The sequence below is a fragment of the Pseudorca crassidens genome, chromosome 5 (genome assembly GCF_039906515.1).
Source record: "Pseudorca crassidens isolate mPseCra1 chromosome 5, mPseCra1.hap1, whole genome shotgun sequence".
NCBI classification, from domain to species: Eukaryota; Metazoa; Chordata; class Mammalia; order Artiodactyla; family Delphinidae; genus Pseudorca; species Pseudorca crassidens.
This window is the reverse complement of record NC_090300.1, coordinates 29,565,853-29,590,326: the sequence shown is the minus strand read 5'-3', so window position 1 is coordinate 29,590,326 and position 24,474 is coordinate 29,565,853. Positions and strand designations below refer to the sequence as shown.

The window sequence follows — 24,474 nt, the reverse complement described above, 5'->3', positions numbered from 1 at the left end:
CCAGGGTCGGAGCCAACACCTAGGAAGAAGCAGGCAGTCCCACGGCCTGCCCCGGCCCGCCTGCCTGTCTGACGAGGCCCGCGGGACACTAACCGCCCCCAGTAGGAACTGCAGTTTGATGGTCTGTCTCCTTACATGCCTTTAGTCTGACTTTCAAGAGTGTCCACTGGGCTCACGTTTTGGTTTGTGTTTTTGGTTTTTTTTTTGCCACGCTGTATGGCATACGGGATCTTAGTTCCCCAACCAGGTATCGAAGCTGTGCCCCCTGCGGGGGAAGCGCGGAATCTTAACCACTGGACCGCCAGGGAAATCCCTGGTTTTTGTTCTTAAAAAATAATTTCCACAAGTATTTTTAAAGTAAAAAATCTATCATTCTTATAACTGTTAATAGTGATTTATAAACTGAATTTTGATAAACCTTGAGGAAACTGTTCATCTTTTAGATGATCGCAGGACGGGCAGGAGTGGAAGAGCCCAGCACTGCTCCAACGGCCCATCGCACAAAGCAGACCGCACCTAGATGTTCTACGGACACCTTCTGTGAGAGCACTTCTTGTTGTATTCAGATTAAAGATGCAATAGAAGGGACTTCCTTGGTGGTCCAATGGTTAAGAATACGCACTTCCAACGCAGGGGGCGTGGGTTCGATCCCTGGTCAGGGAACTAAGATTCCACGTGCTGTGGGGCAACTAAGCCCATGCACTGCAACTACTGAGCACGCAAGACACAATTAGAGAGCCTGCATGCCGCAACTACAGAGCCCATGCACTCTGTAGCCTGCACGCCACGACTAGAGAGCCCACGCACTGCAACTACTGAGCCCGCATGCCAGAACTCGAGAGAAGCCCACGTGCCTCAACGAAGATCCCATGTGTCACAATTAAGACCCAATGCAGCCAAAAATAAATATTTTTTTTAAAGATGCAATACAAGACTTTGTTCACTGGAGGTTCAAAAACAAATCTATTTATTAGCAGAATCTGAAAATAATTCCTGTGGAGATGGTACCTTTTTAAGGACCATTATTTTGGGGCTTCAGTGCATACTTTTTTGGGGATTTCTAATCAAATTCTGGCTTTTGGGGGCCATGGCCTAGTGCTAGGGCATGAAAACAAATCTGACCTCAGTATGACAGGCATCATAGTACTCGAGGCCCTTGAGTAAGGCAGGAGACAAGCAAGAGAGAAGGAAGTGGTTGGCGATGGGAGCTGTGCCCCAGTGGCAGAAATGGCAAAGTGATTTGCATGAAAGTGAAAGAGGGGTCATGACAAATTGTACTTTGCATTCAGTGGGATTGGTTTCACCCACCCTGATACAGGCCTGCCTTTACTACAGAGCATTTTATACGCTTAGATTTCCTGAAAGCAAGTTTCAGCAAGAAGCTGGAAAGGCCTCTCGGGAAGAAGGCTGAGCTGGCAGTGAGCAGGGAGCTCCCGGGCATTTGGGAGTGGTTCACGGTATGAACACGCGGAGCCCTCTTCCCAGGCAAGAAACGGGGGAAGTTTCGAGGTGTTCTCAGGCGCAAGCAGCAGTTAGAGGAGCCAGCGCTCAAATAAATAAGACACAGAAATGGAAGGAGGATGGAACTACTGTAGCAGTTCGTCGGAAAAACTAGCTCTGGGAGTAGGAACCGAAAAAGGCAACAGTCGATTGTCAGATGAGTTCTGCCTTCTGGGGAAGACCCTTGGCTGAGGCCATCTTCTCGCTGATGCCTTGTCGCCTCAGCAGAGCCCAGCTCAAGGAACTGGGTATTGACGTAAACAACTGCTGGGGCTCTGTGGACATCTCCCCGGCCAAGCCCGTGGCCACTGGTTGTGTTGACAGCTACCAACGACACTCCCAGCAGTCTCGCACGACATCCCCCATGCGGCCACAAGAGCAAAGCATGTCCTCATGGCCAAATAAGTGATCCAGTGTTACTCGCATGGGTCCTTGGACACGTTCGCCAAATAGCCCTAGGGAGGAGCTGCTACCAGCTTGGGCTCACCACTCCAGGAAGTCCCTGGGAAAGGGGGCGGGCACTGGCTCCCCACTTCAACACTGGACAGTCCACACCACCATCACTGACTTGGTCTGCTCAACTCAAGTGAGAGTCTTTAAGGGAGGATGCCTTTCTTCCTGGACATTAACATTCTTTTTTTTTTTTCGCCATGCAGCAAGGCTTGCAGGATCTCAGTTCCCCGACCAGGGATCGAACCTGTGCCCCCTGCAGTGGAAGCGCAGAGTCCTAACCACTGGACCCCCAGGGAAGTCCCACTGGACATTAACATTCAAGTGAGTGCTTCCTTCACCATTTCCTAGTGTCTCTTTAAGACGTGGCCCCATCCTGCCATCCCCCAATTGCGCCAAACCCTTCCGACTGTCCACGTGCCCACCACGCACCCAGCTCAGACTGCATATAAGACAGCGTTATCAAGGGCTCCCACCTCTCCCAAGGCAGGCAGAGATTGCTTGAGCAGGAGGTTCTGGGGGCCACGGTGGCTCCTGGGGCCTCACTCTCTACTCATCACTGTAGCTCGTCTCTCTGATGCCGGTTTGGTTAAAGGGAAGATGAGCATTCTCCCTAAAAAAACTGTATTACAGTCGGTTGTTTCTGAGACTGTAAAGACATTATTCTTTAGGCGATTATCTTCTAAAGTGATCTTATAAAGATGTAAAGTCACAGGTCTCCAATGCAGAAAACCTTTTAAATGTCTGACATTTCCATCCTAGGTGGGACAGGTGGTGGATGTGCATTGAAGTGCTCTGGGGTCGTGACCTGTAAGTAGTGAGGGGGGCAGGGTGGGCTAGAGGGTAGCTGAGCCATGACACAGTCGTCAGAGGAACCAGCCAATTCCCCGAGGCACTCTGACATGGAGACGGCCCTTCAGATACCCCAACTGGGGCAAGGCGGCTGGGCCTCTTGTACCCCTCACTGGCTGCGTGTGGTATATTACCTTGGGTGAGGCAGCTCCCTTTTAAGGGCAATTCCTGGGGAGAGGGACTCAGATGGGGCCGGGGTCTGGGCACTACACAGTATTCACTAACCACCACCGCCATCAGCCTGCTAATAATGAGACCACAATTATTTTAAATTATTTATTTTTTCTATAGTACATCTCATTCAAATCATGGAACAGTCTGATACATTTTTTTCCTCAAGCACAACTTAAACTCATTTCAAATGCTTATTCTTTCTTTCCTTCTTTTAATCTTTCAAGATGGACAGACACACTGTAATGGACAAAAATACCCACTCAAGAGTTTATTAAAAATACAGCTTCCCAGGCTCCCCCCCTCCCCCACCGCCACCAGAGCTTTTGAGTGAGCGTCTGGGGTGGGTCCTAGGGAGGCAAAATTTTAAAACTCCCCCCATCAATTCTGCTGTGGGTGGTCCTTGAACCATCCTTTACAGGAACACAGATTAGCACTTGTCCATGACCTATTGGAAGCAATTTCAGAAAACCCAGGAATAATTAAGTATACAGAAATAGCTCTTCTATAAAATTTCCATATAAAAATAATGGTATTTATTTACAAAGTTTGAGAATGCTACAAAATAATAATCAGGTTAGATACTTCAATCTAATAAAGTCTACATTAGGCAGGTCAGATGTGGTGTTTGCATTTTCCCCTTATTTCTCGTTTAAACTGCTTAAAGCATGTGGCACCATGATGTTTCCTTCATGCAGAAAAAAGCACAACTGTATTTTCTGGAAATAAAACCTATCAGCACATGATCAGAGTACGACATCTACAAATGAACAGGTGAACCAGCTGGGGATTTGGGCTCATGGCCTTTCTTTTTTGTCTAACAGTCAGGGTGGTGATGGCCAGCAGCCGCCTCGAGACCTCACAGTACTGAACTGTGGGCCTCCGAGCCCTGGCGCGGCCGGTGGGTCCGCCTTTTGGGACACCGAACGGTTGAAGCCGCCACGGTCCTACTGGGAAAAACAGAACTGCAACACGCTCAGAGAAGTCTCTTAGCAGAAGAGAATCTCGGTCCCCAGAGACTTTGGGTTTGCGAGAAATCTTTGACCCCAGTCGTGAACACACAGAACCATCAGGCCATTTGCCATTAGTGCCTGACATGCTGAAAACAGCGCATGGGAAGTGACAACATGGTGAGTTTGCAGCAACAAAGCGACGGGTTATAAAACCCAAACGTGATCTGGGGATGTCTCCTGGTTGAGACGGGCACGGACAGAAAAAAGCTAACATTGCTACAGAAGGGCCAGTTGACCTCCAACGTGCGTGAAGGGCTCTGCCCAGGGAGGAACGGGTTTCTTCTAAGCCTGGGTCTTCCGGGCCGCGACAGGCCCGAGACTGACACCACAGCCTCTCGCCGGGACCCACGGGCGGAGTCCACTCCTGCTGCTCAGCTGTTCAGCACTTGGTGTGACAGAGCGCTGATGCTAACCCAGAAGCCCTCTGGGAGGACCCGGGTGAGGGCTGGGTTTGTAGGAGGCAGTGGGGCCCCGGGAGGAGGGAGATTCGGGATGCAGGGCAGGCTCTGCCAGACAGGCTGAGGGGCATCGGGCCGGTCACGCCCCCGGCCGGTTTCACATGCCTGAGTGGGGAGGGTTTGACCCTATTCTGAGGCCCTTGGTGGAGAAGGGGCGAGTCCTGCCCCCACGTGTCCACTACGCTGGCTTCTAAGGCAGCTACAGGCAGAGGACCAAAGTCCGATCTGCTGGAGTAGCAAGGGGTCACGACAGCATGGAATTCACAGGCCTTCGTGTAAAGCGAAGGCCCTGTAAGAATACAGGATTTTATCTGAAAGTACAGCTGCACAGAAGTAAGCGAATATACTTTCTTCTGTCACAAGAGCGTGGTCAGTGCACACCTGCGGCCACTGAAACTTCTGTACTTGTCAGGGACTCCCAGGTCAGAACTGGAGGGGCAGAGTTTATGCCCTCACCTTTTCTTCCTTAGCACAGTGTGAGTGTAGAAGTAGGTGGGAAAACGGGGTCCCGAAGGTTATCTACGCACAGCTTTCCAGAGAGATCTTGGCTAATTCCTGAGAAATGTAATTTACGTGGGCATTAGCTTGAACTTTTTAGAAAACGGTAAAGTCAACGTCAGACACTATTTTCCTTTTGGGTAATAGTCTTCGGCTTGAATGGAAGTTAAGCAAATGAACTGAACGTTGTATGACTGTGAATCAGAGGGCAGGGAGGCACGTTTCCGAGGGCCGCTCAAGCGGCGTCCTGCAGGGGCCCTGGCACACCCCGTGGGTCTGGATAAATGTGGGAGTGATCGTCAGTGCTGGGGGACCACTGCTTCGGGTGCCTGAAAGTGGGGAACCTATTTGGGAAAATGATCCTCAGGTAGTCTTCAGCTCTGCTAAAACTAGTCCATATGCAGGATAAAAGATTCTCTTTTATACATCTAATATAAAAAGTAGATCTTTATGTATCTAACAACTTGTAAAACTAGAAGAAAACACCTAGAAAAGTTCTCCATTTCTACTCACTTTCCTATTGTGTAGGTTCAGTTGGAAGGTAACAGAGCCAACAAGGAGACCTCCATGGGTTAGAATGTTCTCTTAGTTTATGGCTACTGCTGGTAGCTAAGTTTGGTTTTCTTTTATTAATCTTAGAAATTCCCTGACAGACTCTAAAATGTACACTGAAAGCTGGAAGAGTGGGGCCTTTGGAATTTAGCAGAGATTCCCAAGTGCACGTTATGGGGTAGGGTGGCCTCGTAGGGAGGTCTTTCAATTGTCTGATTCAGAACAGAAGTCACTTTCTCAGGGGGCCTTCCCCGGATACCGCCAGCCAAAGTAGCCTTTCCCCCACTGCCCCATGACCCTGTCATTTTTTCCACAGCACGAATCAACCTGAACATCTTCTGTCCTGTATTCACTCAAACACTTACTGAAGGATTAAATCTTCCCATTCACCGTCCAGCCCCCACCCTGCAGGGACCACTGTGGCAGTGCAGCCCTGAAGGCCACCTCACAGATGCGCCCGAGGCGAGGGGCCTGGTGAGGAATCAAAGGCCACGTGAAGTGACTCACGCAGGAAGCTAACCAGGCTTCCCCCCCTGTGTGTGGTTCTTGTAGGAAGAGCTGAGGCAGTTTCCTTCCTTTGCTAACCCTGCCCCACCCATGCCCACTATGCTCTGACGGTCCCAGGGCCCAGGTTACACCCAAACTTTGCTGTCTCTACAACCTGAGCAGCCCAGAAAGGGCTGTGTTTTACCAAACAGCCAAGTTTCTGATGTCTGCACGGCTAAAGTGAGCCACGCCTTTGTGGAATTCTCTCTGCTTGAATTACCTGCAGGGGCTCATGTGTGCCTGGGGGCTGCCCCGGCATCATTTTTCAGGTAGGGCAGAGTATGGGGACAACTGTAAATTCTGCTAACGAAGAGAGTTATCCTCTTTATCCTGGTGAAGTGGCAGCCAACTGCAGACAGTTTTCTCCCCACCATTTCTAGAAGACAGGGGTCATTTGTAAAGTTTTGCAGGGGGGCGGGCAGCGCTGAGAGGTGAGGAATCACCGTCTCAGCACCTCCTTTCCTGGCCCCTCCCCGAGGTCCTCCGTGATCATAAGGCACAGTTTATGCCAACACTTCCTGAAGCTGCTCCCATCACCTTGTCATCACAGGAGAAAATGAAGCGGGTCAGACAGACGCGCAGCGGGGAAGGGTAGGAAGTGTGGGCGGCTGCCTGGGCGCCGTGGGCACTGCCTGGACCCTCCCACATCAGGGCCAAAGACGCCAGGCTTGGTGCCACCTGCGCGGGTGCTAAACGGATCACGACTTCACTGACTGGGCGACACCGTGCACCGGAAAGGTTACCGAATACACTGGCGCTTGAGGGAAAAGGGGACTCTTGAACTTCCCCCAAGCAGAGTGTAACCAGCACCCTCTGGGAGGGGTGTCCGCGTGTGTGTGTACATGTGCGTGTGCAAATAACCCCAAGTGCTACTCCTATAGAGAAGCCTGGATGTTGTAACCACAATTTCCTTTTTTTTTTTTCTGTTTGATTTCTATATGAAATTGTGACTGAGTAATGAACTTCAGAACCACATAAATCTGTTTAGGGGAGAAGCAGAAGAATGACAGAATTTCTCTTTCTAAACATCTGAGTCTAGCTTTCTGCTCAGGTAAAGCCTTACACCCGTGACAACACATCCTGTGACCACAGTGTGACTCTGCTGGGCGTCCTCAGCAGTAACCCAAGGGTGTCACTGAGGAACGGAGGCCACTTCCTGCCAAACAAACACCACACGCTGCTCGCTGGCTGTGGAGGCCACTGATGGGGCACCAGTAACGAATGGTAAGAGGAGTCTTTGGTTGCTTTTTCTTTTAAACCCATATTTTATCAGCAGCAGAGAGAGAACAGATGAGGGAGGGGATCGGTGCCCCACGAACTCTGGCAAGGAGCCTGCTACCTGGTAGAGGAGTGCTCACGATTGGTGTACCTGTCATGAACGCTGATGTGTGGCCCTGGGACCTGCGGCATGGTATTCTGAAGTCTGAAAAGCCCACTGTGGCCCTGGGCCTCTCCAGGTCCCCGCTGGGCCCCTTTCAAGTCCAGGGGCAAGAAAAGTTGGGCTCGGGAGAGGGAGAGGCAGCCTGAAGGAGACCCGGTTTTTCCCTGATGGTGCAGCTGACACCTTCCAGGCAGAACGTGCCCTGGAGGCCCTCGGGCCCTCCCTCCCGCGCCCACCCCGGCCTCAGGGTGGCCCGGAACTCAGGCTGCTACGGGGCTCTCCTGCACCTGCCTCCACCTCTCCGGCCCCTCCGCACTCTGAGTCTGCGCTATGGCTTATTCCTGATGGAATGCGTTTTGTCTCAAAGGAACTTAGAGTTGTACATCCTTGTGTACTGGTTGTTTGGGTCAGCCAGGCCCTTCCCCGCCGGCGCACTGTGGGCACCGGCTCCCGCGCTCCCCTGCGGGGCTTAGGGAAGAGCCGGTTTGGGCTGAGCTCAGCGCTGAGCCCACAGACGCTGGATGCATAATCTCGGGGCAAATCCAAATGATTCAAGTCAGAGATTTAGAGTTAATCTTCCATTATCGTTTGCTCCTTTCCAAGACCTTAACTAATGTGCGCTTAGGTCGGGGTTTGGCTGTGGTGGCAGTGTCTCCACACTCATATTCAGAGGGGCGGGAAGTGAACCCAGCAGTGCGCGGTTCCTAGCGGCATCTTTGGCTCTGACCTGACAGTCTATGTCCTGATCTACCGCACACCCAGTCACCTGGAGTGCTCAACGTTTTTTGGTGTTTCTGTGAAACACTGAATATCGGGTGAGTTTGAAATGCGTTTGACCCAGGAATCAACCCAATATGGTCATTTTGATGAATGAGAATGTACCAAAGGTGACATGGACAGGAAAACATTGCTGTTCGTATTCTGGAAATACTTTTCAGACAAAAGTAATGACAGTTCATTTTCACAAATTGCACACGGGGTGAAATCATACAATTACGGCAGGGAACTTGTAAGCAAGCAACTCGGTCATAGGGACTTGTTCCTTTGTTTTGTTCTAGGTGAAAAAGCGGTATGAAATGCATAGCTCTGATTAAAACGATAGAGACAATTTTCTTCTCTTGTAAAACTCCAGATTTAGGTTGCTGGCGAAAGGCAGTGCTGGCAAAGTAATGCACGTGGAAATGCTATTCTATTTTGGCTTCCAGAAGTAGCCCTAGAAAATTCTATGCACCAATGCATTGGCTAATAGTGATCATTTCAGTTTGACTATAAATTATTCTAAATGTCACTTAAGTACTCAAGAATTAGCGTTCGCTCCTTTCTAGAAGCCGTCTAAGGCAGCTGATGCGTAAAGCACCTCGACTAGACTTTCAACTAGTTCAGCGGTTCAATCTGTGCTCCTTGGGCCACGAGGGTCTCCATCCCTCGCTGTACAGCTCCTCCCACCGGGAACCTCTCGCGTTCAGCTCCGCCTCGTGAAAGGCAGCCCAGAGCAGGGAGCGGGGCGTGGGGCACACGGCCGTCGGGGACTGTTCATGGAGCCACCTCGGCAATAAGGAGGGCTGCGTGGGTTTGGGGGCCACGGCGCCCCGCCTCACGGAAGATAAATGCGCTGCGTTCGTGCTGCCAAGTCAGGGACTATCCCCTCTGCCACCTCCGAGTACGTGCTTTGTTTGCCATGTGATCTACTGCTCTGTCGTTCAGGGTTTTCATTCACACTACGTTAACTTTCACCTCAATCCTCTCAGCCTTCAGGTAATTTGCTTATTGTGTTTCCCTAGTTTTCACTGAACACACAGTGCAAACAAAGGCAAAGACCGAAGCAATCGTTTCAAACACAAGAGCTCACACTAAAAACACACATGAGCATCAAAGAGCAGAACGTGGGTCTGCGCCTGTCTTTATTCTGGGGAGGAGGAGTCCTCCTCGTCCTCGTCCTCGTCCTCGTCGTTGAGGGAACAGGGGGTCTCGCCTCGGGACTCAGAGCAGTGGGAGGCCGCACTGCCGGACCGGTGAGTGTCTGCGGCCAGGAGCCGCCCCGTTGCTAAGGCCACTTCAGCATCCAAGCACAACCCTTGGTTTGCACTAGCAAACAATTGAAAACACACAGGCTCATTAACGTGGTGGATGTCTCAAGCTTTGGAGAACACAGGGAAAAGAACCCGGGGAAGGGGGGAGCCGCAGGCCAGCCCTGCCGGAGCCGCCTGGGACCCGGCCGGCCGGCACAGCACACTGGCTCTCCCCCTCCAGGGAGGGTCAGGGCTTCGCGGCTCGCCCTTCTCACCCTGAAAAAATACGTACCTTGATTGGGACAAGGTGGCACCAGCGGTCAGGTCTAAGTTTGAAACTGACTGGGTAGAGTTCAAAAGCAGTCCCTGATTTAACCACGACGGTCCTGTGGAGATATCTACAGGGAAAAACAAAAACAGATGGCAGCTCTGTAAGTTCCGTGGCTGCTTTTGTTATGGCGTGAAGAAAACACAGACAAGTAAGGCCATCGGCCTGTTCTGAATTACAGCCGGACGAGTCTCCTGCCCTGGGAAGAACCCAGGTTTCTTCAGCTTGGAAAATAGAACTTAAGAGCGGTGGGTGGGTGGGTGGGTGGGGGGAATACAGGAAGGCAGACTACAGCAGGAAAGAATTCAAATTAAACCAATCACAGACTCTTCATTCTTTCTTCTTACAGAAGACCTCGAGAGGGCAGCTCATTCAGTACAGTGAGAGCCGTACTACTCCTGAACACCCGCCGAACTCAGCACAAAAGCCTCTGGCCGGGGCGTTAACAAGCTGAGCACGAGTGGGTGCAGACAAAGTCAAGTCGCAATGCCTTAGGCCAGAAGGACAGACACATTTTTGCCCAAGGCCCCCAGCACGCCGTCCTTTCGTGCCCCCTGGTGAACTCAGTGCTATTAGGCACCAGAGGCCTAGTCTTCTTTCTGGTACCCTCTGCTTTACAACTTGAACTAGACCTTATTTTAAAAGGCCACGCACAGTCGCGTTTTTCATGAGGGCGAGAGAGGCGTTGCTGTTTTAGTCTGTATGAAACATTTTGGCTACGTCCTTGCAATCTCATTTTCTATGCATTTACCATAGTTTTCCTATCACGACCTTGACCAATTCTTATTGTACTTCGACTTGTTTAAACGCTTGTCTCCTTATCTAGAATGTTAGCTCAGAGAAGGCAGTGACTGGAACATCTGAGATCTGTTACCGCACGAAGGAGTACCATCTCTTTCAACGGTGAGTTTACAACACAGGTGGTAGGTACAGCAGAAATGCATTCCTAAAAAAAGAAACTTATTTGACTTACGTTGTGAGATAAGACCAAGTGTATGCTGAGAAAGTGTAATTTGCCAAATAAGCTTTTATTATACTTTATAAAACTATTTTGATTATCACTGTGCAAAAAGGAAAAGAAACTGTGTACTGGGATTGGAAACTCCACTATCCTGGCACTACCTGACCAAGTGAGAAGCTTCCCACGTAGGAAAAAAGTAAACTAAATGACTACATTCATCTTAAAATGGCCTTGTGGATCTTTTCTTCCCAGGCGAACTAAGGCAGCTGTGGGGAAAACAACAACAACAAAAACCCTTCAATTCTAAGAAGAAGAGTAGACTTTAAACACATACAATAAGAACAAGTCCGTACATAATGAAATTAAGGCCAGAATCCTGTGCTAAGTGTTATCAATTAGTATATATGGAAACCTTCTGCCAGAACACAGCTCTTGACACATTTTCTTTTCACAGTGGCTCTGAGAAGCCAACATTTCTTTCTTTCCTAGGACCCACACAACGGTTCTCACAACCCTCCTCAAGAGCCACCCTGTCCCTCCACATACTGAAGGCACACACGCTTCTGCTTCTGAACTAACCTGAAAGTCTGTATCCCGGTCTGCAAACAAGGTCACAAAGAGATCAAAGCCACAGAGCCCGCCTAATCGCCCTGAGTCTTTTCACTGAGAATGAGCTAAAATAAAGTCCTGGTGATTTATGGAGTAAGAGCTTTATGCAGACCCTGCTGGACGGCTAGGATGCCTGAGCTGCTAATAAAACAGGAGGTCCTTCTCTGGGGGGAGCGAGGGGAGCACGGAGCGGGTCGGGGTGAGGACGGGGAACTGGGTCGCTGAGGGGCAAGAAGAGGGGGTCCCATTTGCAGGAGGCGGGTGGTGCGAATTTAAAAACTAAATCCAACAGAAACCAAATCTCAATCAACAGACTCTTGTGTTGTGACTAAAGGGCCAAAACCATAAAACAAAATAAAAACAACCTCTTTGCTTATATTTGACTTAATATACTTTAGAATTTCTCATCATGTTTTAAAGGCATTTTAATATTAGTTCTAGGTAGTAATGCTTATAAATGAAGGAAACTGGCAAAAGCAAAGGCCAAAGAATGCTTTTGTCTATACATCCAAATTCTATGTGCAGAATATACCACAGTCTTAGGAACTAGGACAGTCATAAAGAAAATTTCTGAATTAGTGAAAATCTGAATTTTAGAACATGCAAAACATAGTGTTTCCATTTTCAAGTACACTCACTATACTCTTAAAACACCCCAATTTAAAAATGGGCAAAGGATCTGAATAGACATTTCTACAAGGAAGATAAACAAATCGCCAGTAAACACATGAAAAGATGCTCACCATCATCCGTCATGAGGAAAATGCAAACTGAAACCACCGTGAAACACCACTTCACATCCACCAGGATGGTTGCGATAAAAAAGACGAACAAGCGTGGAGAAGGATATGGAGAAATCAGAACCCTGGTACATTGCTGGTAGGATTGTAAAACAGTACAACTGCTTTGGAAAATAGTTTGGCAGTTCCTCCGAATGTTAAATACAGTTTATCATATGACCCAGCAATTCCACTGCTTGGCATACACCCAACAGAACCAAAAGCTTATGTTCATAAAAAAACATGTACAAGAATGTTTATAGCAACATCATTCATAATAGCTAAAAACTGAAAACAATCCCAATGTCCTCCAACTAACAAATGGATTAAAAAAATGTGGTATGTCCACAAAACGGCAATAAAAAGGGATGAAGCAGGATGGATGAATCTTGAAAACATTACATTAAGTAAAAGAAGTCAGTCACCAAGGCTACATATTATATGATTCCATTTATATGAGAGGTCCAGAATGGACAAATTCACAGTGACAGGAAGTAGATCAGTGGTTGCCAGGAGCCGGGAGGAAAGGAGGAATAAAGGGTGACTGCTAGTGTATGTGGGGTTTCTTTTTGGGGTGATAAGATGTTTTAGAATGAGATAATGGTTGGTGATGACTGCATAATAACCCTGTAAATATACTTAAAACCACTGAATTGTACACTTTAAAATGTATTTTGGGCTTCCCTGGTAGCGCAGTGGTTAAGAATCCACCTGCCAATGCAGGGTACACGGGTTCAAGCCCTGGTCTGGGAAGAACCCGCATGCCGTGGAGCAACTAAGCCTGCACATCACAACTGTTGAGCCTGTGAGCCACGACTACTGAGCCCGCGCGCCTTGAGCCCATGCTCCGCAACAAGAGAAGCCACCGCAATGAGAAGTCCACACACAGCAACAAAGAGTAGCCCTGCTAGCCGCAACTAGAGAAAGCCCGCGCGCAGCACCAGAGACCCAACGCAGCCAAAAATAAATAACTTTTTTTAAAAAATGGTGTATTAATGGTACATGAATTAAATCTCAATTTTAAAAAATTACCATACCATTTCACATCCACCTGCCTGGGAAGATAAAACTCTTTCACTCTGCAGGTGAGAATGTAACTTGGCAAAATCAGATTGGAAAGCTGCGGCATCATCTAGTAACGATGAAGATGCACCCGACTCTGACCCAGCAATCTCACTCTATACACTTGCACACAGCCACCGCGATACAGTTATGGGGATGTTCAAAGCAGCACCGTTTAAATATCAAGAGACTGGAAACACACTAAAGGTTTATGATCAGTAAAATGAACAAATAAATTGTGCTTTACCCACATACTAGAATTCTATGCATACAAGAATTCTATGTAAAAATGCATCAATTACAGCTATATGAAACCATGTGGACAAATCTAAAGAACATGATGTTGAGTGAAAAAAGTCAAATCACAAAAGAATATATCACTATGATTCTATTTACGTAAAGGTGAGAATTAGGCAAAACTAATAAATTGTTTCCAGCTTACTATATTTGTTTGTGTTTGTGTCTCTAAAGAAAAGCAAGTAGTGATAAACAAGAAATTCAAGAGAGAGGTTACATTTTAGGGTAGGGAAGGGCACAGAATTGAGGAAGGGCATACAGTGTGGGCTTTAATTTTCTATGAGAAAGGTTTTAGCAAGTTAGGGTCTGACATTTAATCAAGGACAACACTGAAAAAGCATGAGTTAACATACCTGTGATATAACCTTCTAAAGCCTTTGGCACCAGTGATTTAGCAAGTTTCAGATCCTCCAAGGAGCACTTGCCTGACTCCAGGCCAAAGGACATTCCCATCCGCTTCAGCACTTCTATGTCATCATGAATCTCAAAGGTATTGTCAAAATTAAAAAGATATTCAAACCTGCATCAGGAAACAAAGTTAGTGTGGGGTTTTCTGCGGTATTGGGGAGGTCTGAATAGTTTTGTACTCTGCATATTCAATAAAAGAATGAGGACCTAAGCTCAGCTACAGTACTAGAAATTGTTACCGTTTAGGGCAATGAGTCATTCTGCTGGGTTCAGAAGAATGACATCTCAAATAAACCACTTGCCAATTAAAACACCTTTCCTGTGACAGACAACAGGAGTCCATAAATTTCAGCCCTCATTAAGCTGTGGCAAACTGGAGACAGAAATTTTGGTCTAAATCTAATACTTTTCAAAGCTGTCTATAACTTTGTCACAAAAGATAAAATATTAAGGAAGCCTTCCCACGTAGGCATTTTTCCAAAGTAGATTATACAGGTGGCCAAAAGACACATGAAAAGATGCTCAACATCGCTAATCGTCAGGGAAATGCAAATCAAAACCACAATAAGATATCACCTCACACCTGTCAGAATGGCTATCATCAAAAAGACAACAAATAAATGCTGGAGAGGGTGTGGAGAAAAGGGAACCCTTGTGCACTGCTGCTGGGAGTGTAAACTGGTGCAGCCACTATGGAAAGCAGTATGGAGGTTTCCTCAAAAAATTAAAAAAAGAACTACCATACTATCTAGCAATTCCACTTCTAGGTATTTACCTGAAGAAAACAAAAACACTAATTCAGAAACATAAAGTGCACACCCAATGTTCACTAAAGCATTATTTACAATAGCCATGATATGGAAGCAACTGAAGTGTCCATCAATAGATGAATGAATAAAGATGTGGGATGTACACACACACACACACACAAACACAGAGGAATATTCCTAGTCAGGCATTAAAAAAAACAAACAAAAACCTTGCTGTTTGCGACAACATGGATAGATCTAGAGGGTATTACGCTAAATGAAATAAGCCAGGCAGAGAGAGACAAATACCATATGATCTCACTTATATGTGGAATCTAAAAGATGAAACAAATAAAAATACATTCATAGAGAACAAATGGGTGGTCGGTTGCCAGATGGGAGGGGCTGAAGGTGGTGGGTGAAATAAGTGAAGGGGATTAAAAGGTACAGACCTCCAATTATAAAATAAGCCATGGGGATATAATATATAGCATAAAGAATATGGTCAATAATATTGTAATAAGTTTGTACGGGGAAAGATGGTTACTAGACTTATCACGGTGATCATTTTGTAATGGATGCAAGTGTCAAATCCCTATGTTGTACACCTGAAACTAACATAACATTGTATGTCAACTATACTTCAATAAAAACAAATAAAGCAAGCAGTCATTAACAAAAAAATAACGCAAAGAAAGCCTTTCCAATTTAACATCTAACTTTCCTACTATGAGTTGGCCTAACTAGGGTTGAGGAAAAAGCATGTTGGATGCTTACTTCATTTTCATGAGTCAAGTGTTAGCTACACGATACCTTAGATGAGCAGAAAATGGAAGACTTTTCACAAACTAACCAACCCCCAAATCCTGTCTTGAGGGCCTAAGGAGTAAAAACGCTGCAAGAAAAAAGTGTCGTATATAACACACAGCACGTTTCCGAACGTTTCTGTAAAATACCAAATCAGGATGCCCAGCTACCTAGCACAGGCTTTCAATAAAGAGGAGACTGTATGAAGAAACAGTCCATCTGACTCCCAGGCTATGCCCTGGGGCACCATCACCCAGAGCCTCAGCCCCTCAGGGACAGAGTGCAGGCGAAGTTCTGGGACAGTGGTGGGCTTACGTTGTCACGAAATTCTATTAAAGTCACGCAAGGGTAAAACTTTTTATGCTAGATCTTAAGGGCAAAATTTATAACTTAAAGCAAAATGTCACATTTAAGTAATTTGAAGTATATGAATTTAAATAAGGACATTAACAGAAATTCAGAAAAAAAAGAAACCACACAAAATCTGGAGTGGATGCCTGCCCCAGGGGTGACTTCAGGCATACGTTAAACGCTGAAGGTTTCTTAAGTGTAATCATCATTGTGGGAAAGCCTCCTGGCTAAGGGGAAAGGATTGCATCACCAAAGTAACTGAAAGACCAGGCTTTTGCACCCCACCCTGAATAACAAGCTCCTACAAGCAGCTCAGAGCCTCCTTCCCTCCACTCAGGGGAGGGCGAGGAAAGGGCACGAGTCAGTAACCACCCAAGAAGGACAAGAATCCTTAATTCCCTTAGGTCTCTGGTCCCCACACTTTCCTGCTACTCTTTTAGACCTCAAAGATTAACCAAAGAAGAGAATTTTAATGATTTCCCACAAAACAAGAGACTAACTAGAGAGAATAACTAGAATTCTAACAGTTTTTCCCAAAAATATGTTAACCATTCTCTAGAATTCTCAGATTTATGAGAATATGTCACAAGTCCTTGTAGACACATGTTTCTGTAAAGAATTTTAAGTGTGTGAATAATAATACATCTACCATTTGGGCTGGTCCTTTATGAATTTAACATCTGTAAACCAGCAAGTTAAATACTATAATTCTTGTTTTTACAGAGGAAGAAATGAGATCTCAGAGAAGTTAAGAAACTATACAACTAGAGGAAAGATTGAAAAATGCATCTTCTGACATCACAGCCTGCACGGTCCCTACTATTTCTACTTGTGTCTATAGGCTTAATTACCAAATACTCTAGAAATCCCTGTTGTTTCTCTTACTCTTCTTTTTTTTGGTTCCTTCTTATTTAAGTGACCCATAATCTCTGTATGCAATCAAGACAGGGAAGCAACACCGCCAGAGAAAAGAGTGGGAGAAACCAGGAGTGGTAAAGCCCCACGGTGATGCAGTAGCTCTAAGAGGCTCGAAGTTCCAGTCCCCAGGACAGTTCTAGGCTACGCCTCTGGCACCGATGTGGTTACTGAGCCCTCTTTTGCTCTCAAACGTGTCCCAAATTTGGATGATAAGTTATATGCTGACTCCTTGGAAAAGTAGCTAACATTTACAAAGCACTGTCCATGAGTCAGACCTCTTAGAGGCATAATCTTATTTAATCCTCACAGCAAGGCTAAGGAAGTGACAGAGGCCCCAGCATCATCCCCATTTGTTCTTTGGACACCGAGCTTTTGAAGCAGTTAAATGCGGGAGCCACAACCCACACTTGTGTCTGCCTCACTCTGCACCCTATGCCCTTAACGACCTCGATACTGGTCATGGCCTGAAGACCACTACTGTTTTCATGAAGGGTAAAATAAGTTACAAATAAATTCTGTATTTTGAAAACTGCTATTTCTCACTTACTGTGATAAATATTGCCATCAATCTTAGTTAAAGTGAAAAACATGCTGGTGGGAATGTAAACTGGTGCAGCCACTGGAAAACAGTATGGAGGTTTCTCAAAAAATTAAAAATAGAACTATCACATGATCCAGCAATCCCACTTCTGGGTATACGTCTAAAGGAAATGAAATAACTATCCTGAAAAGATATCTGTACTCCCATGTTCACTGACTGCAGCATGATTTATAATAGCCGAGGCATGGAAACAACCTGTGTCCATCATCGGATGGGTGGATAAAGAAAATGTGGTGTATTTAGAAAATGGACTATTCAGCCAAAAAAAAAAGGAAATTCTGCCATTTGCAATGACATGGATGATGGACCTTATATGTGGATCTTAAAAACCAAACTTATAGGTGCAGAGAACAGACTGGTGGTTGCCAGAGGTTGGGGGTGAGTAAAATGAATGAAGGTCATAAATAGTACAAACTTCAAGTTATAAGATAATAGGAAAGCAAGCAAGCAGAGAAGGCATCTAGCACTTTCATGTCTATTCATTCATTATAAACAGAAGCACACTCAAATACGATATAGCAAAACAAACAACTGCTTTAGTGCCGCGTGTTGATCTCAACTATTTCCACCATAAATGACAGTAATCACTAGTGAACCTACCTTGTCCCAGACCCCAGTGACGCTCTACTTTACCGCAGTGACTTGCCCAGACTTATACCATATACGTGTACATACGTGCACATCCTGACTTGGGCACCAGTATGCCTGTAGCACTGGCAGCACAGTGCCAGGCTCTAGAGAGGGGCCTGCGGAGGGTGAATGTGGAAGCAAGCGCTAGTAGATGACAGCACTCCACGTTTGAAAAGCTTGTTTCATGAGCCCCAAGGAAGTTAGCCTTGGTGCGCTCGGATAATGGGTACAACCTTCTTTATTTTGCAAATGATAGGAATCAGGTTAACAGAAGGTCAGCCCCGCCCTCTGCCGCTGGCTCTCCACTTACTTGTCACTTGAGATGCTGCAGTCTATGACTGTTTTTCTGCTTGTATTGATGATTATAAATGGCAGCTGAATGGTGGAGTTCAGAGCTGGAGGGCCCTGGTTCTGCTGTTCGTTTTGCCGATTTCTCTGTACCAGGTTTTTGAAAGCGATTTGCTGTAATGATCAACAAAATTACCCGTATAGTTATTTAACGTGGATAAGTGAGTTGGAACTAAATGAATTAAATACATTTAAAATACAGTTTAAAATTAGAGCATTTAAAGAGGCCCTTCACCTACGAGTTAAATAAACATTTAAGAAAAAAGATGAGAATGATCCAACTCAATAAATATATTTCGAGGGAAAGAAAATATACATTTAAATGGTGTCTAACATATCCTATCACAGAAAATGGGACCCATGGTTTCCATCAAGCATAGAAACAGGATCTTACAAATCTGGGAGAGCCAGTGGCACCTACAACTCTTCTTAGAGTGATACAGCAACAGATACAGTGTTTATCTAACACAGACTCCTGAGAGTTTAGGGTTAAAAATATGCCCCTTAGATTGTCTAGCCCAGAAATATGCAAACTTTATAAAGCCACAGAATGCTTTCTTCAAATGAAATCTTCTGGGACACCCACTGTTTATAAAACAGATCAAAGCATCCTTGCTCTGGTTGGCTGCACTGGGGCTGAGTCCTGAGTCCTGCCAGCTCTGCCCTCATTCACTGCTTAGTTCCTTCACAGAACTTCTAAGCATCTTTAGGGCACAGTTTGGAATCTAGTCCAAGCCCCTCCCCACCTGATATCTTCCAGATGAGGGAACTGAGGCTTCACATTGATTATAAGGTATATAAGGCCTGAATCTTTACAATGAATTTTGCTGCTACTTTTAAGTTATAACCATTAATCAAAAGTCAAAGAAAGAGACCCTGCCACCCCCTTTTATTTTATTTAAAAATTTTATTTTATTTATTTAATTTTGGCTGTGTTGGGTCTTCATTGCAGTGCGTGGGCTTCTCATTGTGGTGGCTTCTCTTGTTGCAGAGCATGGGCTTTAGGCGCACGGGCTTCAGTAGTTGCGGCACGTGGGCTCAGTAGTTGTGGCTCGCGGACTCTAGAGCACAGGCTCAGTAGTTGTGGCGCACGGGCTTAGTTGCTCCACGGCACGTGGGATCTTCCCGGACCAGGGCTCGAACCCGTGTCCCCTGCATTGGCAGGTGGATTCTCAACCACTGTGCCACCAGGGAAGCCCCCCACCCCCCTTTAAATAAGGCAAACGTATCTCAGAATTCCACAGCTAGAAAGACCTTACGCAGCCGAAGTCTTTCATCTGCTTGTGGAACAGATACTGGCTTAAAAAGCTCCTAAAGTCACAGTCTTTCAACCCTTCCATCAGCGTGTTCCCTCTTCTCACCCAGTAGTGATGCAATTAAATTATTTTCTATGTTTTAGCAACCTTATCCTACGAGTGTTTATTTTAGGTCCTGGGCCTTAACTGAAGCTTGATTAAGATTACTGTCATCTTAAAATGGCTGGGTGCTATCTCCCTAGAAAGTAAACATTTACTCTTTTAAAATGCACAAAACAGAAGGGAAACCAATTTATTCTAGCCCTGACAGTGTGTCCAGAACCATCACTGTCAACACCATTCATTACCAAACATTACTTAAGTCATACTTATTAATTTGTTCTTTTCTGCTGCTAACGAACTAAGGCTATTTTATATTCAATGCTTAGTTCACTTAATAGAGGAAAAATATGCTGAAACTGTAGAAGTGGGAAAAAGAATTATACGTTTGAATACTTCTGCCTAGCTTCCTTACTCTTCTAGAAAAAGCATCTTGGAGACACCCCCGTACTTTTCCTAGCTTTGTGGTCCTAGTGCCATGGGAGGGCCTCGGTAGAGGGTGGAATATAAACAGCGGTAAGTAAAAGTTCTTATATATGTATGATTCATTGTTAAATACTGTGTACATTTAATAGCATCAAAGATTTTTCTTGAGCTTCCCTGGTGGCGCAGTGGTTGAGAGTCCCCCTGCCGATGCAGGGGACACGGGTTCGTGCCCCGGTCCGGGAGGATCCCACATGCTGTGGAGCGGCTGGGCCCGTGAGCCATGGCCGCTGAGCCTGCGCATCCGGAGCCTGTGCTCCGCAACAGGAGAGGCCACAACAGTAAGAGGACCACGTACCGCAAAAAAAAAACAAAAAAAAGATTTTTCTTGTGCAAAGCACTGTGAATACAGATATAAAGTTATTTGGATAGTAAAAAAGAAAAATCATTTCCCATTTGTTTTGGACTGAGTTCCTTATTTTTTGCCCTTTGATTTTCTTCAGCCTTTCGTTCTTTTCCGGGCTCATTAACATCTATTTCAGAGGCTAAGCAGCTTCAGGTGTATTCAGACATTCATTCTGCCCTGCATTAGTAGCTCTGGAAGAGATTTACTGGCTGGAAGGGACAATGATACAGACAAAAGCAGGGCATCTAGATTATGTGTAGGCAGAAGCTACTCACAACATTCCTCTCCCACATCACCAAGGATGAAAGGGTGCCATGTAAGTAAAAGTGACCTGGGTCATGTGACGTCAGCAGCTGTGACCTTGTTAAAAAAATTAAGCTAGCTTAGCCGCAGCGAGGCAAATTTTTCCTGTTTAGGGACAACTTGCTTAATTTTACTAGGAAGAAATAAGCTATATGTCTACCAGGAGATTAGAAGTTATACTTGGGGTTTCATTTTAATGTTTAGAGAGACTTGCTTTTATAAATGTTGACAGCTAGGTTGTGCCTGGGTTGAAATCTTCCATAAACATTTACTTTGAGAGACAGTAGAGGAAAAGAAACTCAGGACTTAAAAAAAAAAAAAAAAAAAAAAAGCAATGTTCATTGTATAAAGATAAACAGGGGAAAACATATTCCAGTTCATCCTCTGTGCTGGCCATCTAGGGATGGGAAAGCACCACATACATGAGGACGATTTTGCCCAGTGCAAGTCTTTCTGATAAACAGATAATTATAGGCATACTGATAAACAGGTTTTTATAATAACATATGCCCAAAATCAAGCTCCAAAATGTTCCATGAGGGTTTTGAGGAAATGTGAGGAAGGCCTAGCACAGGGTTTCAGGGTCTGTGAGTGGGGAGGGAAATACTGCAGATGCTGCAGGGACAGGGACGACAGAGAGGCAGCCGGGGAAGGTGGCGGCGAGGCAGGCCAGGTCTCTCAGCAGGCAGAGCTGTACGGGGAGCAGCACAGGAATAAACTGTCAGCTTTCAAGTTTTGTTTTTCTTTTAAGCTGCAGAATGCTCTCTTCCAACAAAGCCTACTTTGGAAATCCAGTATGAAAAATACGTAAGACGCCTGCTCCAGAGGTAGTTCCCATAGGGGCCAGCGTGAGCTGCAGACACAGGGTAGCGAGAAGGCGGTGCCTAATGAGGAGGGAACATCTTGGCGGGGCTGCCTGCGTCGCGGGAGCCTCTGTCCCGTCTCCCCTGCCCCGCTTCCTCCCCTCCTTCCTTCCCAGACCACGCACAGCTGTGGAAGGGCTAGCGGTTTTCTCCTTCCTCTCTGACGTGTACGTAAAATGTGAAAAACGAACAAAGAAATACACGTCTAGAAAGTGAAAAACAAAAATCTGGAACATGTAGGAATACTTGACCTATTCTGTCCATGAGACAAAGTGAGTATTTTAGGGGGGAAAAAATGTTACAATTATTTGGTAATTTATTGCTTCCTTTATTTCTGAAAAGTAGATTACACCAAAAGTGAAATAGGACCTATGGTTGTTCAAATCCACATCGATTTCATGATTGGTTGAAAGCTTTTCACATAAAGATAATTTACTGATTAAAAACAAAAGTATAAAGACTCGCTGGCTCATTTTACAAAGTTTTTCTGATTGGACTGAAAATGACTCGCTGTACTGCTCAAAGTGAATTTTTACACCAACTGACAATTACCAAAAATAGAAAAAAAAAAGGTCCATCTACCCTGTGATTTGACCTCACATGATTTTATACAAGGCCTCTACGATATTTTTTTAAATTACCCAGATTCTAGACAGTTATCAAAAAAAAGCATAAATACAGGGATCCTCATTACACTATAAAGTTTAATTTTCCTAAACAGAAATGCATCTTCAGTTTTGGTATTTCACAAAGCTTTTTATGTTATAATGTCACTTACAGATAGTAAGTATTACAGGTGGATTAGATTGTTTTACTCAAAGCGCCTAAAATTTAACTAGCCTTATTCCTTGATGTTCCAAATAAGGGCTAAAATAATTTCTGTTCAGAGTAAGGGTAAGAGTCAAAAGTAAACTGTTGCATAATATGTTCCACGTTAGAGCTGCTGTGAGGCCCCCTGATGTCGGTGGGGTGGGCAGGTCGTGAGCACGGTGATGAGCTCGGGCGTGGCAGCGGCTGCCCTAGCAGGGCCCCACCAGATTCTCAAAGGCACCCAAAGCAGAAAACGCTGACTCAAAGCAAGTAAGGGGAGAGGCAGAGTACAGGCAGGGAAGGTAACGAAACACACCCCCGCTTCTTTACCTGCAGGAGAAGTTCCTGAAGCTGGGCCCGCTTCTGCTTTATCCGTTCTATCCGCCTCTGCTTCTCGATCTTTAAAACACAGGTAACAAAATAGCATGAACATATGCAGAGTAGAAAGTACTGCTCGCTTTTCAGGTCCCAGTTCTGAGATATCGAGAATTTTCCTTAGAGACACTCAACCCGTTTTAACGAACATAAGTAAAGGCAAATCGCACCTTCTGGGTTTGGGTGAGCACGCAGGCAAGGCAGCAGAACTGTGGCAACTGCCATGATGACAACCATCCCCTGAGTGAACACTCGCTTTGCAGTACCTGTTGCTATTTATTACAGAAGCGCTTATCAGAGTAACAGCTAACACGTGGTGAATACCTACTCTACTTGCCAGCACTCAGCTGAGCCCTGGACACATGTTCTCTTAATTCGTCTTCACAAAACCCTAGAGGTAAGTACTGCTGTTACCCCTTCTGCAGTAAGGAAATGGAGGCACAGAGAGGGTTAAGTAACTGCCCAAGGTCACACAGCTGGTGAGTGGCAACAGCCAGGATTTGAACCTAAGCCACCTGGTTTCAGAGACCCTATTATTAATTCCTTTGCTCTATGAACTGCCAAGAATGAGGTAAGATCTCATTTAAGATCTCCGTTTAACTGCCTTTTAAACAGGCACAGCTGCTAATACAGAGAGGCTACATATTCAATACGAAATCCCTACTTGTTGTAAGAAACATGCTTATGGGACATATTTCCCAGCTTCAAATAACTATTATTTTCCTCACTCTCACAGCTACCTAGAAAACATATATTGGAGTCTGAATTTCCCGTAGATGAATTCCTCACTGTGTCTTTGGGCAAAAGCCAACGTCATCTAATAAGACATTTTTCTTATCTACTCCAGCAGCGTATTTCTTTTTCTTTTTTTGTGGGCTGCGCCTTGCGGCATGCAGGATCTTAGTTCCCCAACCAGAAGCGCGGCGTCTTAACCACTGGACGACCAGGGAAGTCCCATAAATATGTTTTGTTTGTTTGTGTGGGCTGTACCGCGTGGCTTGCAGGATCTTAGTTCCCCAACCAGGGATGGAAGCCGGGACCACAGCAGTGAGAGCACTGAGTCCTGACCACTGAACCGCCAGGGAGCTAAGCAGCGTCTTTCTTGTTTGCTCCCCATCTAGTCTGCAGCGAGAGTTTCTCTCATGGTGCCTTCTAACCACTACCACACTTGAGTCCTGAAACACTGAAGACCCACTGTAAAATCTGTGCTCTCCCCCGTTTGAAAAGATGCTGCAGGGGGTTCCCCCTGTGTCTGAGGCTGTGACAGGGCAGCCCCCATCTGCCCCTCACGCTCTGCACCCAGCCAGGCCAAGCTGTACTGACGCTGCCTCTAAAACACTTCTGCAGCCTCACCGCCACAGCCAGAACTCAGCCCCTCTCCAACCCACCCGCCCTCACCTTCCCTCCTCACCTTCCTGTCAGTTCAACTTCCAACCCACTAGTAGAGTGACCCTTTAGAACACATGCCCTCAGCTCTCTTCCTTATCATTCTCCAGCAGCTTCGGTTGTTTATAGGATCAGGTCCCTACTGCTTTAGCACTCGGAAACCTATGCCCTCTCTCCTCGCCTGTACCCTGGCCACACCCACGGCGGGCACGCCCTCTTCAGCCTGCCTCAGCCCAGGCGGTGCCTCTGCCTGGAGAGCCCTCCCTGCCCTAAAC

General features: G+C 46.0%; 1 protein-coding gene and 1 long non-coding RNA gene across 12 annotated transcripts in view; one reads left to right on the top strand and one right to left on the bottom strand.

Annotated features, from left to right (window-relative positions):
- Positions 1-3,064: 3,064 nt before the first annotated feature.
- TFDP2 (transcription factor Dp-2) overlaps positions 3,065-24,474 on the bottom strand; it is a 171,666-nt gene continuing 150,256 nt past the window's right edge. For all 11 annotated transcript variants that reach the window (XM_067737623.1, XM_067737621.1, XM_067737622.1 and 8 more), the window contains 5 exons: positions 22,769-22,837; positions 18,241-18,392; positions 13,820-13,986; positions 9,723-9,828; positions 3,065-9,506 (listed from right to left, as the gene is read on the bottom strand). In XM_067737623.1, the coding sequence (XP_067593724.1) occupies positions 9,323-9,506; positions 9,723-9,828; positions 13,820-13,986; positions 18,241-18,392; positions 22,769-22,837 (678 nt within the window). In that variant the 3' untranslated portion in view covers positions 3,065-9,322. The remainder of the gene's footprint in view (positions 9,507-9,722; positions 9,829-13,819; positions 13,987-18,240; positions 18,393-22,768; positions 22,838-24,474) is intronic.
- LOC137224757 (uncharacterized) lies at positions 10,030-13,611 on the top strand. The gene is made up of 2 exons (XR_010943490.1): positions 10,030-10,661; positions 11,209-13,611. It is a non-coding gene; the product is annotated as an uncharacterized lncRNA (long non-coding RNA).